Genomic DNA, 18089 nt, shown 5'->3' on the forward strand with positions numbered 1-18089 from the left:
CCTGTGAAATCGTCCAGCTGGATTGGTAATACAGGTAGTCTTAAGGAAACTAAAAGATGGTTCAATAAAATTGTGAACTTATATATTAATTGTTAACTTTTAAATATTATTGTTAACTTATAATTTACGTATTTATTACAGCGAACTTGTCATATTTTTACCATTACAATATTAGACTCAAAAGTGTTCACCCAGTCGAATAGCCAATAAGGAGTTCTTGGCCGTTTGTGGCTAGGTATTTCTTCTCAAAAACCCACAAGTAATTTGACTATTCTCTGAGCAATAATTAAAGGTCAAAATGTATTCATGATGATGAGTGTCAAACAAACCAACGGTATCTTACAGTTTTATTATAATATTCACAATAGACAATCAGCATTATAATTACTGGGTATAATTATTAACACATACACGAGGAATTCCACCGAGCTTCCCTGACTGTCAAGTGTTTGTATTGTGCACGCTTTGTAGGTCGATCTGAAGAACGTAGAAGTAATTGTGTGCCTAAGAGTGCAATTAACACTGGGTAAATGTTCCGAGTCTCATCTCCTTGATAGTTTTCATTAACAAAGATGATGTACCTAAGTATTAATTGTTTTGCTTAATTACACATGTTTGTGCTACATCGTAAGGTCGACAGCCTAACAGACTTATGGCTACTTTTATCTTGCTATATTCTCACCTGAGACTAATAATAAATATCTATGGTGTAAGGTCAGTAAAAGATGTTCATATAAAATGTTTTCAAATAACTTCTGTTAGATAACATCAATACAAAAGAAAGGCATTATTCAAACATGTGTAGCTTCAATTATAATCATCTCTTTCATCGTAATTTAATATCCCTTTGTAACGGAACCTGCAATTTATGATAATATATCAATTTATTAGGTTATAATTAAACATGACCCAGTGTCACAAACACAGGTATCAGTTCCCGTAGCGGCAGAACCCTTTAATTGTGTTCAAATCGAAACTTAATGTTATTGTGCCTTCGTTCATTTTATCGATCGGCTTTATTAATCGCTTTATTTGTCATAGATTAAAACTTTGGTAGGCGCAAGTTCCATTTAATGATTATCCCGTTTTTCATGTTGTAGTCATTACAGATCGATTGCTTACTTTGTAGCAAATTATATGTTTCGCGCTTTAATTTGGATGATTTCAAATAAAACGGTTTTAGGTAAGGACAGGATATGACATAAAATCTTTTTAAGTAAACAAAAAAACTTATTTTTTATCCATTTATTGCAATGGCACAGTATAGGGCACAAAAAAAACAACATTTTTCAAGTCCTCACAGAGGAAACCTGCGTCTATCCACAAACCTGAACCCCGATTACCTTTCTCCGTGATCCGTAGGACCACAGAAGCGACGTCGATATCGCCAGCCTCAGGGCACGCAGACAATATCGCTCCAGATTGAATTATCGATCCGATAATAGGATCGCGAGAGTAATGCCCCTATATATTGTTCTTGCTACTTTAATTATGGTAGCTATTGGACTAGCTTGTTTATTAAGCACTGCTTGGGAGCTGTATCTGATACTTTCAGAATGAGAGTTTATTCAAATGTATCTATTAGGAGTTATTGAAGTTTGTGTGTAGCTTACCGATAAAAAAATACATACTTCTTTTATTTTAAAGGACCTTTCATCATAAATAATGGCTACTTACTACTGTAAAGATATGGTCATTAAACAAATGCAGTATAGAGGTACAGTAAACGCCACAGCATCTACCTTGAAATACGCCGCCTATTAATTAAAACAAAAAGGGAAACATACTCGTACATCATCTGCTGGAAAACAATAAAACAAAACTGTCGGTATCAATTCCATTGAATCGAAAAATCTAAACAATATAACTGACCTATAGACACTGTTTGAAAGCGTTGGTTAGCAGATAACAATCAATATGGCGCCCGAAGCGTCACCGGCTGTCACCCAAATGAACGAGCACATTAAAATGAAACGCCTCAGAGTAATGGACATAAATTAAATAGTCGTCCACGTCACTCAAGCCGCAGGACCTGAAGAAATACGCCCTGACGGAAGCCAGGTAGTTAAGATTCCAAACAAAAATATAAGATAACAACAGTTAAGATGTTAAATTTTATTAGGAGCCAACAATGCGACGCTAATTTACGTCCTTTTGAGACGTAAGATAAGGATAACAGTATTGAGTTTTACGATTCAGATTTCCTTGCGTCTTGTGAGAATTCTCGTTAACCGCGCCAAGTGTTAAGTCTAACCACTCACAATTTGTAAGACTACAATTCTAGACACAAACAGAACATAAAATTTCTTCACAGCGATCGCTCATCTTAAATTATTGCTGTGGGTCATACCACACGCGAATGTATTGCAATTCATTACAACACTAACGTTAGAAACCGATAGTTACAATACACGGTGGTTACAAGTAAATTACTCGAAGTACTCGTAATCTACGCCCAGGAGGCAAACAATAGAGCAATAAAAGCAACTGCACCCGACAACTCGAGAAAGCAACAAACGTGTCGGCAACATATAAATCAAAGACAACCTCGAGCGTTACTACTTGAAGCTACCCACTAATATATCAGTGGACATTGCGGACCAAACACTGGGACATAATTCAGTTTTCCGATACATAAAATACTCTGTTTCATAGAAATAGATCCCTGTCACGACGAACTATCCGCACTTTGCACTATCTGTCTCATCTCTCCATTGATTTATTTCCTGAAGTTGACAAAGTATTTGCAACTTAATTTTCTGTTTTGGGATCCTTTTTAAGACGTATCCGATTTATATTCCGAGTTGTTGAGTTGAATGCAGTAATGTAGTGGACCAGCAGTTAATTTAGATTCAATGTTTAGTGTGCAGTGTACTCTACAATCGATATTGGAATCGGAGAATTCATGCATTTCAGTGGAAGCGTATTGATCATACTTTATTGATGAGCTGTTTCAGCTTTTAAAATATGGGCTTCTACCATTGCTAGAGACAGGCAGAGAAATCCACTCATTTAAACGCCTTAATGGAATCAAAACCACTAAATATAACAACAAAATATGGATCAAAACATCCGGCAATCATGAATTTTAACGACTTGCAAAGCTTAAAAATTTCCACTGCCTCAAGTACGACATTGTAAAGCGCAAATTCGACCGACGAATATCAACATTTACGGTCAGAGATGTCACATAAACAGTCATAAAATTTTGGTACAATTATCCAAATATGTTGGTTTTAAAGTAGCCGGAATTCCTCCACGGTGCATTTCGTAAACAAATAATCTTAAGGGCATCGGAGCAGGTGGAGGGGAAATCAACAGTGCAGCTTTACGGCATCAACAATTATGGCAGTTTTCATAAAAACTTCGAGATATCATCGGCTTTGCTTTTCTTTGTCGTTCATGTAAATAGACTTGCGATGACGAAATCACATCATTAAAAAAAATATAAAAAGTTTTGTCAAAGCACATTGGCAGCAATGAAGTTTGGATTTTAAAATCTGTCTCATTATTCTTCTTAATAAAGTCACGATTAACTAATATGCTTGCAATCTTCGCTACAAGTATCTATTTATCACTGATAAATGTCGATGTTCAAGAAGACAGAACTCAAAAGTATGCAAAACTGTTTCGTAATTTAACAAGTCTCCTTTTCCTTAAAGCTTTTAGTATCAGCCATGAAATAATTTGAAGCATAACGTAATGCATGCAATCGACATAGAAGCACCCAATCTTCACAGCCTGCCGATAGGATCAGACGTGCGTCCCGTCTACGTGATCTCACCAATTTCACCATAACAAGACTTGTTCTCATGAGTATCTTGATCTGCTTCACTTTGAACTATAATATAATGAACTGCTTCGATAAATCGAGTAAGCCCTTTGTTTTCGGTTGTATTAAAAAAAATCTAATAGAAAAGGAACTTTATTCGCAAAATAACGAATAATTTAACTATGATGGGTCCTTTGTTCCAATCCTACTCTTTAGTTGAAAGAGCACATACCACCAGTCCAGTCTTAGTTTTTAAATAGACATTTATTGACAATTATGTTCTTAAAATAGTTACCAAGGATGTTATAAAATAAAGAGAAAAACGAAAAAAAAGCTCATTAATAAATAAAATTTATTCAAAAAGTTTATATTGTATTTCATATCGACAAATACTACCGAAGGGTATTATCAGTAATAGACAATTTCAAATAGTATACCACAATTATACGGCATCATACTGTATTATTATCGTTTGTAAAAATATTCTGAAACCTGTGACATTTTTATTTCGAGTAAAACCTATTTAGTACACAAACATATACAAAAATAACAAATATAGCCAGTGCCAGGCAGCAGATTTACTATTATGAAATATTATCGTATACAGTTTCTTAATGTATGATAGATGTTTCAATGTTTCTGGATTGAAAATAGCTATACGTGAAAAAATATAAACTGAAGTTCAAACATTACTATGATGAAATATGAAAGATCGTATATCGAGACTGTGGAACACTAGAATAAATTTAAAAATATTATACCGAGTATTATTATACTTTTATATGTACCCTTGTTAGGTACAGGCAAATGTAGGTAAAATATTCAAATTAATGTTATTAGCTATGTATGCTATGTAGCTTTTGTTACTAAAACGTAGTTGCTACCGTTCCGTGGATTTTTTTTAGCCAGAACTGTTTAGTTTTAATTCATCATTTTATTATACTAAGGTAATAAGTTTATACCGATTACAACAGTTACAGACTAATTTAATTCTAAATATGACTACTTAAATTTTAGCATCACAACAAAATAATATTGCAATGTCCAAAAGATTTTTTTTTGATATTTAGGTATTAAAAAATTTAATTAGATACTTATTATGTCATATAAAACGATCAAAATTTCATTATGTACAGCAGCCTTTCTCAAAAAGGTGATTTCATCAATAATCACGTTTGAAGTCGTAAGCGCTACTTTCGGAATCTCCTCTCCTTCGCCAATTAGTGTCTTCACTCGTTCTACTCCTATAACTGTTCCTATCACTACCATTACTTCTCCTAGACTTATATCTGTCATGGCTCTTGTCACTATTTCTGTTGTACCTGTTATATCTATCTCTGCTTTTGCCCTCATCAGCATCTTCATCTTCCTCGAGTGGTGAACGTTTGTAAGGTGTTCGTTTCATACTTACAGGTTTAATTTCTGTACTCTGGCCTACGTCTGGAGGTGGCGGTGTCGTTCCTAACAAATCTGCTGTGTAGTTTTCTCGTTCAATTTGATAGCCTCGAGCCTTTTCGAATTCTGTAACAAAGAGGTTCGTTATAATGACTGATCAACAGTATCTGAAATCTTTATTCTGGATGAGAAGTTTTTGGAAATTATTCCTTATAAGTCACTCCAAAATACAATAGATAATTGTAAAATGAACCAATGAATTAGTCCCTTCGAATTTCACCTGTCTGAAAGGCACTTTCATCACAGCATATTATGGCTTACTGACGCGGCGTGCGAAGCCAGCACTAGTGAAGTAATAAACAGTTCATGTAGCAATATTTATAGACAATAACTAACTCTTAATAGCGTCCTTGGCGGGAACCCCGAGGCGGTCGCGCATGTATCGGCATACCATGTAACCAGTGCGGTTCAGTCCGTGAGTGCAGTGGACACCGATCAGGAATTCTGTAACAAATATGTCTGTGAAAACTGGGGAAGTCTTAGAATATTTTTAAAGATATAGAAAAACACTGGAATGTGAAAGTTAAAGTCATCAGGAGTTGAGTGATGAAATAAGTGACAAGTCTAACACAGAACTTACGACGAATGAGATCCCAATACCAATATATTAAAACAAGTCAAAAACAATAATACGAAAAGACAAACAGTAATGCAATCACGATCGATAGCCACTAAAGCGCACCGCGGAAAATAAACGAAAACCTCATGTTTGTGTCTTCAAAATCGCACGGCAAACATCGGCCGGAGGTCGTTGACTCCCGCCCCCATCGCACCCCATCGCTAAGCGAGGGCGGTGCAACGGGGTGGCACCGGGAGAAAGGAAGTCGTGGCCGCGGTTTGACACTTCCTCAGGAAGACCTTTGAAGTAGCAACCAAGATGTACCTTCACATCCTACACAATTGCACAAAGCAGCCTTTTAAAATTATTGCGTTTAGAAATGTAGGCAGTCGAAATCGTATTTTGCGGCACATTCCAAGCTATAGGAGTTATATGTTGCAACTGCTGCGGATAAAAGAAACCTCTACAAAGACATACTTTATAACTCGACATTTTTGCAATACAATCAGTGAGTATATTTCAAAGATCGCGAACAGACTCATAAACCCACGAAGCGTAAGCGAGCATAATACAGACGTTACGACCTGACTTTGTCCGCTACACATGCACCTCGTAAGTTCCTTAGCACGAGACAAAAAACGAACAAAAACCTTATTGTCGATGCAAAATTCCCACGCAGAGCGGCCAAGGGGTAATGCATTTGAGGCATTACACATGCAAATTCATGCCAAGTCGGGACAGACAAAAAAACAATTTCATTTAAAACAATCCATCAAGGCAAGCTTTGCCAGCAACTTAATTAACGTATGTACATGTTTTCAATTACAGAAACAAACAGTGCAATGATAATTATGAGAACTCACTCAGAGGTATCTTTATGAGATAATATTTATGAGCTTGATTTACGTCGTATGCGCAGTCAACTCTTCTGGGTTAATTTTCGTTTGAGGTTTTATTTTTATTTACACTAAATCTAGTGCAAAGTAATGCCCAATTAAATAAAAATGACAAAACTTAAGACAGTTAATACTTTTACAGGTATTTTAGCCAGAATCGTTATTTTTTACACAATTGTCTTCACCAACACTAGCAGCTTCTACTCCAAACATAATGACGTCACATATAGCTGCCGTTTCAGGTTTTCAAAGTAGCGCTCGGTGACATTTCAAACGTCAACTATTACGTTATGTTGCATCAATTCACATGCAAATCACTGACAATACAATAAGCCAATAGCCCAAAACATGTTACCACTTGTAAGTCACTTAGCATAGAAAGCGTACGTACTGTATTTGTAATGTAATAAACTTGATAGAAAATAAACAACAGTGGTATTTCCAACGGGTCCGAACAAACAGACAAAACGTATTAAAAGAGGGCGTTACTTAATTATAATAATGATGCATCAATGAATATCATTGCGTAATAGTAGGACCCACCGCAGTGGGAAAATCACAGGCCATCCTAATAGAAAGTACCTGAAAAATTGCAAAACAACCACCAATTCGCCACTCAATGTAAACAGATTTTGTATTTATTTTGTGTGTAGGTATTCTGTTTGCAAATATTCAAGTGTAACAGTTTAGTTCGCACTTCAGTATTTGACGTCAATAATAATCACATCAGCAACAATAGGCCTTTACAAACAACTACTAACAAATGACTTTGCAAATAACTATAGGAGAAATAATTCTTTCTGCTAACGTCATACACTTTACGTCCAAGTTGGCAGTCACATAATAAAAGCTGCATCAACTATGATATATGTCTTAACTGAGACGAATAGGTGCGCGCATCGCATCGCAATCGATTGTCGACAATCGATGCATTGTGAACGAAACGAGTCGATATCGATACGCGATAGTTCGCCTACGCACGACCCCCTTACATCGTAATCGGCTTATTAGGATTTTACCACACGCATCCATGTGACTGCGGTGTGTTAACAATGTTACGATGTCGACCTAGGTATCTCTTTAGTGCACGATCCTATTACATCGCCGTGAAAAACTGCGATTACACCTAGGCAATTAGTATATTTTTCTAAATGGTTTTTTAAAATCTCAGCGATAGAAAAACATCATACTTAATTATAGAAATATATTCTTCCAAAACAGTTAACTTAATCGCCGAGCGCATGTACAAGCAGATTCAAAGCAATAACAAAGTTAGCTATAAACTTGCTAATAGACACTTAGAAATCTCGATAAGCAAATAAACTTACATTAAAACTATGCCATTACAGATATGAGCAGTTAAACAAACCAAAAGCGCCGCGGGACGCTATTAATGCTGCCTTCGTTTGAGACACCACTTGAGACAAACAACATTTTTCGGACGATAAAGGCCTTATTACGTATTAATACATTGATATTTTTATGATAACAGTTTATTTGGTTGGTAAGAGTAAGCGGTGTTGTAAGCGGAAAGCGTTTCTATCGGACGCTCGCGGTCTGATACAAATGGTATAGTTTGCTGTAAAATTCGATTGCATAATAAGACAAACTTTAAGCTTGTCAAATCGCTTATATTGTAACCTCATCCCAAAAGCGTATGTAAAGAACTTGTTGCATGTTGCCACATCGTCCGCGGCGCCACGCGTGGGCCGTGATGTGATGATCAGATGACTGATTAGGTATTTAAGAATATTAATTGTCGCAATGGCTCTACATTCTTCGCTTCGGAATTTTTATTGAACACGGACGACAGGAATATTTGAAATTAAAGTAACTGGTCATCAAGTCCACCTAGCGTATATATATTCGTTCCGATATTCGTCACTTAAAATTAAATAATATTGGTAAATAACAGGCATTACAGAATATCCAAAAAATAATAAATTGAAGAGTACAAAACAAGATTTTATATTTCTTTGAATATACTATTGAAACATGTGCCTTAATTGGTCGTGTCTGAGAGTACGAGTCGGAACATACTTCAAGGGAACAATGATGTAATCTTCAGGCAGCAAGTGTTCTTAAAGAATAGCACTAATTATGACTGAAGGAAGGAGCGACTTAAACACAAAAGATGAACAATAGCTACTTACAGGAGAATACTTCTAAGACAATGCAAACTTATCGGGAATAAATAATTTCTCTTAAAATAAACCACAGGCAGACAATACCGCAAAGTTCAACGAAACAATAAATAAAGATAGTGTTTCAAAAGAATAATATGAAAGTAACACAATAATTTACCAAATAACAATCGCAATATATTATAAGCAACTGTTAAAGTACGTTATCACTCCACAAATAGACAGACAAACAGATTCCTCAGCAACATTTGTCACTGCTACTGGTTCTATTCCAAAAGTGCAACTTTGTCTGTGAGTAAACTGCTTGAAACGCAACGATGTATCCAGCTCCCATATCAACAAACTTGGAAACTAACTTTCAGACAAACTCATTTTTACGTGACGCCATCCCAATAATACAAAAAGAAAGCTTATTTTATCAGTGTCTTCTTTACGATGCAAGACATACAACTGACGTAAAAATATTGATAGGAAAGATTTTGCTACAACTGTCTTCCCATCTAATCCAAAGAAATCATTAAGAGTCAATATAAATTCTTTACGTCTTACTTATTGGCAACAATATTTACACAGACTTTGTAATGTCTAGTAATTTTCCTGGTGCTAATACAAAAAGTAAGCAAACCCCATCGTTTATCAACGTAACTTCGAAAGTAGCAAGTCATCTATGTAACAGTAAAATAAATCCATCCATCAAGCATGCGACGTGCGACAGTGGGACATCTGCAACACACGTCAAATAACTTCTTGTAAAACATTTATAATAGCGATAACTTTTATAATTGATTTCAATACTATCCATCTGTTAGAAACATCGATAAAAGTAGTCGCTGATAAAACTGACTTTTAATTCGAAGCGAGCACGATAAATTATGCATAACGATGTAAATGTGACGTATGCGATGATAATAAAGTTTCTAATGTACTGAGAACAAATACCAGCGACGGGAATAAGAAAATGTTAATTTTGTTTGGCAAGAAGAAACTAAGAAATAAGCTAAATGTAAATGTGTTGGATAAAATACATGAAAGGACGAAAAACAAAATTGAAACATCAGATAATTTGATTAAACTTTGAACATGATTACGAGCGGCACGGGGTGCACAAACAGTAGCAAGTGTAACAACATTCCCCGCGCATGCGATATCGTGTAAATCAGGACGCGAGCGCGATTCCACCTCAGATAGCGAGTGAAATACGAATATCGTCGCATTACCACGCGGCGGAACTTCGACAACACCAATGGTGTCGTTTACTCGAACGATAAACACAATCATCTTATTTTAAAAGTATCAATCGGATCTTCAATAAATCTCAATTTATTTGTTAAACTTATTCAGCGCAATTGAGAAAACAGATCAAACCACACGGATCAACTTACATTCTTCAAGAATCTGGCGCCAGCCTTAGCAAACCAGTATTATATACATCTCACTCAATCTACTTAGCGACACCGATAACCGGCCATTACCAATGAAAACGCCGACAGATAGTCGCATGCTCACAATTAATTGAAACTGCCCACGTAATCTAATAAAAGCTAGTTTTTGTGATCAAGACAAACAAGGGCGCCCATTCGTAATTAGAACTTAATGAACATTCGGAATATTGAGTTCGGCACCGTGAGAAGTCTGACGATAACTACGATTTGTGTCACTGTAATTAAAAACGTAGCTGCCGATAAACTGGACGTGTAGACTGCACCTACTAGTTTTGACTGCGCCGATCAACCAAAGTTCGAGGAGCTCTGAATTTGTCGTATCCAGTACAAGACTAGGTGGAACGGAAAAGGGATATGAGTTCTTCGAAGAGTGAACACGAATCAAAATTCTCGTTAAAATCGAAGCAGTCTTTAATTGAAATCGTATGTTGTGTCGAACGTCACTGATAAAGCTGTATACGGTTCTGTTAACGCACTGACGTAACTGACCGGTGATGCAAATTGAGCTGCAATGAAATTTATATTACGTTATATTGATTTCAATAAATACATATTTCATTTTTGTTGTGATGATTCATTCATATGATCATTTCCGTTTGATCGAGAGTGAAATGGGATGTATTCATTTTAAGACTTTACCACTTCAATGATAACAAAACCTAATTACTTACTTTATTTACCTAAATATATATACAACTTGAATTTTACTAACTATCGTAAAGTTTTTACGGAACAAGAAGGATTTCTAAGTTAAATGACAAAAACATACACTAAGAAACAATCGTGGACACTAACAAAATTTGTACAACAATAAGCGACTATAAACAGTACGACCATGTGCTCTATATGGTGTTCTCGTAAAGCAATACAATTAAGCAATGGGCGTGCATTAACACCTCAGAACAAAGTTTTCACCCACGCGAAATGAGTGTACTTGTACCGACTCATGATTTTAACCTACATGACCGTTTGCTGGCAGAGCTAACAACACACCCAATTGTGAGCGTTTGTTTAGATTGAATGTATGGACGGATCTTACCTGTGGTCGACAAACCAAGACTGGCTCTCTTTACTTGCACGGCCACTAAGGAGAAAACCGCAACAGCAATATAAGTCCGCGCACACAAACCATCATTACACGCGGCCCGAAAATAATCAACGGCGCTAACATTTATTGCAAACAAAAATTTTGACTCACCACAATCTTTTCCCAGGAACTCGTCAACGGTATCCATAAATCTGGAAAAAACAAAGCTCATTTAATAACGAAAACAAACAAAATAGTTAGTGCTCTGAGTAATACGTTTTTTGAGTAATGAGCAATACACAATCGAAATTATTGATTACGGAAAATTTAAAGTTCGTTTCAATTCCGATTTTGCAACAGGCCAAAAGGATATGGAGCATTTTTATCTTGGATACCTTTGCTGCAGTAGATATCATCATGCCATCTATAAACTAGATCAAAAGTTGGACTACAACGTGAATTCTTTGCATTCCAGAATTAGTTGTTAATACAATAAACTATAAATGTTGTAAACGATGTAAAATGATACGTAGCTACAGTTATTCCGCCGTAAAACATTTAATCGAATTTCACAAAAATACAGAATCTACGGCACCCGTCAAGAACCAGATGAAATATTATCATGTATCGATCGCAGCGTGTCGCCATACTTTAATCGATTTTTTTACACCTAAAACCGCACGATCCGTGGGCGTTTAGAATTACAAGGCGTTTTGCCGACCGGACTGCAGGTTGAACCTATTTGGTGAAATATGTTTGTTTTCATCATAACAAATGTCTTTTAATATTTGCTACGAGGGGCCGCCGACAAACCCCAACTTGGCATTATCGGAATGTTTTCTTAAATAACTTACAGGGGTGGTCCTGTGTTGATATTTTGGATCGGAATTTTCTTTTCACGGCAAATAAATGTCGCATAAAGTGTGGCTTTTGATATAAAAATAAATTCTGCGCACAGGCGGGGGTTGTGGTGATTAAGTCTTGTCATGCAAAACTGCAGGCGTTTAGTAAGCGCCATCATTTTCTAATTATTCTAGAGCTCCCCTCGAGCGACACGGGAGCCGACAGCGGCGCCGCGACTAGTTGCATTCAAACGAAATTTACAATTCAGTTTATCATCATCGTCAATATTACCATCTAAAACGGTGCAAACGAGCTCTTCATTTAACACTCAGATGAGTTATTGGAACGGCGGCAAATGGCTGTTTCACAAATATTTTATGACTGGAAATAGGGGCTGTCAAAACGTAAAATAACATCAATGTCATAATCGTAAACTCAAGTACGCGAGGAAAAACAACTCAAGCTATCGGAACACGGTACACAGCAAAATAAATACCCATGAAACAGTAATTAAAGAAGATGGCAATAAAACTCAAACAGAACTATGTTAACAAGGTGATTCTTTGGAATTTAATCTGTACTCCAATAACATTTACAAATGAAACTAGCCGCGACGTGTGGCGCCAAAAGACAAACAATTTAATTGTGTATAAAGTCACGATTCAACAAATTCAAAGAATATCCCGTCCAAGGTCCTTGGTTACGTAAATTTTGTTTTATGACGTTTTTTTAACATTTTTCAAGTGTATTCTAAGGTAATCAAGAAATGGCATGTTATGTCCAATACTTGGAATGGAAAGCCCTATTACTATGAGGCTTTCATCATCCACGTTCAGTTCGTGTTCTCGGCTCATCTACAAGGAATGACCTCAAGCCCTAACATACATAAAAATATTTTTTGTGACAGATTAATTAAAATAATTTAAATACAATTTAGTTGAGGATCAACATTACTGTGATACCGTTAATTAGTTTTACAATACATTACAACTGGTCACGAATAGAAATCGACTGGATTTGAATGTATTTAATTTTTACTCTGATCTTATAAATTGCTTCTTTCGATATATAGGACCAGAGAAAATATATTTTTACTAAAACACATAGATAGGATGACCAATAAATATTAAACACAAATATAGACATGAGATAATTACCGGATAAGCAATAATCCCTTATAATCCAATAAAATCACGTCATTTTTATTTATGCGTTCAACTTACAGAACAAACTTATGTTAACAAGAAAACACGAAATGTTCTACAAATGGCTACAATTAATCACGTGCAAGGTCGACATGATCACTGAACGACTTCAAAGCAGTACATTGTAACATACAAACTTTCTAAGCATTTCCTGACCAACACGGACGTCATTATTTAAAATCTGTCAAAATTGTGTATTTTATTACTAAGGCGGCAGATCGAAGCAACGTGAATTACATGCTTTCTTATTTAATATTAGTAGCGTCTTGCGTTTGTGAGATAATTTATATCTAGCGGCGTTATCTGTTCGGTAAGATCGCTCCCGAGTTATAATCCGGGTATTTTTCATGGCACACCGGCTGCGGTTCCACTGCCGTGCCCCTGCGTTATTAGAAAATTTATGTAACTACCAGGAGGCATCGCTGCAATTATTATTGCCCCTCCGACACACGCCGAGAACATTCGTGAAGGTGATCCAGACCTACACCATGCATTACTTGGATACTCAGCCGTGCCGCAGTGTTTGCCAATTGCCGCACATAATCAACTTAAATTAAAATGCATTAAATTTTAATAGATAAATTGACATAAATATGCTAATCTTACGGATTACATTGATTAATCTCTTGATGATATCTAAATGCTTGCTGCCCGAAGTAAATATAAACTCGAACATAATCAATAAGACGCAGTTTTAATGAAAAAGATCATGCCTTCATCAGCCTTAAAATTTTGTGGTCCATAAAATGTCAAATTTACAAGACCATTACAAGAGTTTGACGACACAAGATCATAAAATATCCGTATAAACTGTGTCATAATTTTATTGCGAATTAATAACGACATTTATGATAATTTCAATATATCCAAACTTGTTCCTGGTTTATTGTCATGAGTCTAAATATAGCTGCCTAAGACTTGTCGAATTAAAAAAATCCGGAATCATTCAATCATGGCCTATTAAACTACTCTTTTATAACATTTTAATTCTAAATGCCATCAAACAACCTAGTTACTGCGTAGAATAGAAAATGACAGAAATGCTTTCACAAGACACCGGACCTCACATACGCGACGCGAACGCATCCATCATGGTAGGAGCGTACAGTACATGTCGTTATGTGTCGGTACCCAACAAGCGCCGAAAGTGCCCCAAACAGAGATAATGGGCGACATTTTGATACAACGCGAGATAAGGTCCAAGGAGGTTCCCATGCGATCCAGGGCGTCCTCATATGTAAGAACAACGTTGAATAACAACAGGCTAAAGGTCAGACGTGGATTAAATACAAGCAGAAATGCATCCGGTGACAAATAAAGCAGGATCTTCCGAAGCTAAAAGCAGGATCTTGCTACAAATAGGAAAGTAATTGAGAGATTTATGGTTTCATTATATGCGGTGAAGACAGTGAGGTCGTACGGATCATTAATATTACAAAGTTATTAAACATGTATAATAAAGATGCGAAGGACTACGAGACTATCAAAACTATTTTAATGATTTAAACATAAAGTTAATGAAGCTTTAGTGGTGTGTTGGAATATAATTTATGCTGAAGTAGTATCGTACGCATGTCGTCGTGTTCGTGTTTACGGCGTGCAAACTGCACGACCGTCGGTGGCAGACTGCCGTCGCGAAGTAATTACCAAGTGATACATCGCCTTGATCCGAGATGCGCACGCGATCCTGTTTCACTAATACTACGTTTCCCAACAAGGTGTCTGATGTTTGTCATTATATAATAATAACCAATGCTTAAATCAGTGAATACCTGCGGAGTTGTGACTTTCGACTTGCAAGTTAGTAGAAAACTAGAGACAGCGAATTTAGAAATCTACTATTCAAGCTACGTGAAAGATTCTCCTTTAAATTAATAAAATAAATACTGTCCCCTAAATTATATAAACAAGAAAAAAAACCATGACTAAAGGATCCTGTATGTCCTCGACTCTAAATTAATATAATAAAGATCATCAATCAAACGCTACTAATAAATATTTGAAGTTTCGAGTCCAATTTTGTGCTCTTGTGACCATAAATTCAATAGTAAATTCCAACATGAGCTTAATGAGTAAAGTTTATGTAATTCAAATAGCTCATTTAAATAGTTTTGCTTACATATTCTCACATTAAAAGCATCGTATGGTGTATTAGTAAAAGTTACTATGAAATTATTTAAGGGCTATGAATATCAATGTACTTTAAAAGACTATAAAAAATCTGGAAAGTTAAAAGGAAAGTTTATAAAGAGATTGGGTTAATAATTTAGAGTCGGTTTATATTGACAGTTTTATGTGATGTGCGTGATAGTAATAAGTACAAATCAATGTCACGTTGAAAAAGAAAAAATACTATAAAAATAAAAAGATATAAGTTATCGAAAGGAATGAGGCATGAGACAATTATGAGCAAATAATACGAACCTCCAGATACCAGATACAATTTTGTATAATTCCATTAGTTTTTAATTTATTTATCATTTAGTATTAAACTAATACAGATAATGGTAAAGGTTATTCATAAAATAAGTAAATTGACTTAAGTGTTATGTAAATATTTAAATTAATAGCACATTTCGCACCAGAAGCCAATTGATTCTTTGATACATATAATATTAATGGATATTTTATGTGTGTCTCAAAGGCAATAACGGCACCATTTATATGGTGACAGGATTCTAAAGAAAACATTTTATTATGAAAACGTGAGAACTGTCTGTAACCGTATATTGTAATTGTAAGAAAATATTGTTTGCTTTTTGCGGTGGAAATATGACAATTACAGCAGCGGTTATACCTAAGAACATAAACTCAAAGAATTGTATAAATTGAAAACAAATATGATTGAGGAAAAGTTCTATCGTTTAGTTCAATGTTATTTGCAGACTTAAATTGTTCGAAAAAGTTCTTTGAAAAAATAAAGTCATAATTTTATATAGACTTTAATTCAGTGCTCACAAAGAATTAAGCTATAATATTTTATTATGTTATAACAACGGTACTTTCAGTGTATATTTATAGCAAAACTGTCTGAAAATTTAACGACCGCGATAGACGAGCTATGAGACCGCAAAACATTAGTCACACTATTGTCCAGAGTCCTAAATGTAGGGTTGTCATCTATCTTTTCTAAATCTGGATACACTCCAAGTACCTAACCGACATTTTAAGAGTAAAGTGTCTTTAAAAAAGATAATGTTGGATTTTATCCAAATCTGCCTTATTTAAAAGAAAGTTTGAAGAACTGATTCGAGGTTTTCATCGAACATAATACCTACTTTATGCATATTTTGTAAAAGTCTCGTACGTCATTACAAAATGTGAACTATGTAGATTTGTATTTCTTACTTTCAGTGTAAACAAATATCAAACGAATATCCTACGAATTCAACCCACCAACACAAATGCCTACCTAAATATAGCTAAGAAAATCCTATATCACTTGGCAATCGTGGCAACCCTAGTTTAAGTACCACGATCACAAGAGAGTGATTGCTGAAGTAACGCCATTCAATCAGCACAGAAGACATGACACCCCATTCTGTAAATGTTTACGTCGGGAAACTTTCAGAATAGCTCCCTAGAGTAACCTTTTTGCCTTTCAGCGTCTGAAACCCTAGTTAGTAAAGGTGTATTCTCATACATACTGTGGAATGTTAATATTATTTTATTCAGTAGAATATTTATTCTGATTTTGTTATCCACCTTTAGTTAGTATGTAACAACTATACAATTTTTATACGTATAAAGTATATGATTTAATTACAGACTTAGAGATTCGTATAAGACGGATGATGTTTTAAGTTCTTTAACTTTAATTGAAAGGAAATAATTTCCAATGTCATATTAAGGTATCGCTGGTAATAACCGACCCAAACATTGCGGTTTTCTAATAGGCAGCTTCTATGCTCATGCTCATGTACCATTCTAACAGAACGATTTATTACAAATATATAGGTACCGAGCACGTGTGCACGTTTATTTTCAAAACTACACACCACAAAGAATTAAAGTTAGACAAAGAAAATTCATCAATATAAGGACCATCAATACACATAACTATGAAACTGAATCACTTGTATTTAAGTTTATTCTAGACTACGTATAAGCCTCTCTTACACTCTTATTTTTATATGCGTACTATTGAGTACAACAAAAACTCTATTTTCCATTTTCATAAACATTAAAGGAGATTGGGCAAGAATGTATGAAGTTTGGTCCAAATGTCCACCACGAACGAGACCTATATAATTAAATAGTCCACTTAATTTAGAGTAACTTTGACTAAGAAAGTAAAAAAAAAACAATGCCAAAAAAAAGTTATAAATGCATTCTTAATTTTCGGTAGTTTTTGTATGTTATTGTTATATTTTTTTATTTTATTCCACTTCCATTTCCGCACTTTATCTAAAACTAAGATGAGTAAGACACATTTGCATATAAACAGCCCATATTTTTGCCCGATGGATGTAAGAATCACTAACCAATTGAGGCGCCAGAAGTGCTTGAATATACTCAGCGGTTCCTGGTTCCAGCGGTAACTGGTGGTGTCTTCTCTCTAATAATGAACAATTCTATTTTGTCAGAAGTTACAGAAAGTACGAAAATCGAACATCACGAAAACTAATTGAAAAAATGAAATTGAAAAAATCTGTAAAATGTTGTATTTGATTTTGCTATAACTTTTTTCTGGCATTATATTTTTTTTTACTTTCATAAGAAAAAGTGTTCTACATTTAACGGGCT

The 18089-nt window shown here is 35.2% G+C and overlaps 1 protein-coding gene across 3 annotated transcripts in view; it reads right to left on the bottom strand.

The window, feature by feature from the left end:
• LOC110373029 (RNA/RNP complex-1-interacting phosphatase) overlaps nt 1-18089 on the bottom strand; it is a 210088-nt gene that overhangs the window by 149274 nt on the left and 42725 nt on the right. For 2 of the 3 annotated variants that reach the window (XM_064035654.1, XM_021330128.3), the window contains exons 6-8: nt 11467-11507; nt 5564-5671; nt 5184-5293 (exon numbers count right to left, since the gene is read on the bottom strand). In XM_064035654.1, coding sequence (XP_063891724.1) covers nt 5184-5293; nt 5564-5671; nt 11467-11507 — 259 coding nt within the window. Of the gene's footprint in view, nt 1-4682; nt 5294-5563; nt 5672-11466; nt 11508-18089 lie in introns of those variants that run through there. The other variant, XM_021330122.3, reaches the window with a different exon arrangement.

The sequence above is a fragment of the Helicoverpa armigera genome, chromosome 7 (genome assembly GCF_030705265.1).
Source record: "Helicoverpa armigera isolate CAAS_96S chromosome 7, ASM3070526v1, whole genome shotgun sequence".
Classification (NCBI taxonomy): domain Eukaryota; kingdom Metazoa; phylum Arthropoda; class Insecta; order Lepidoptera; family Noctuidae; genus Helicoverpa; species Helicoverpa armigera.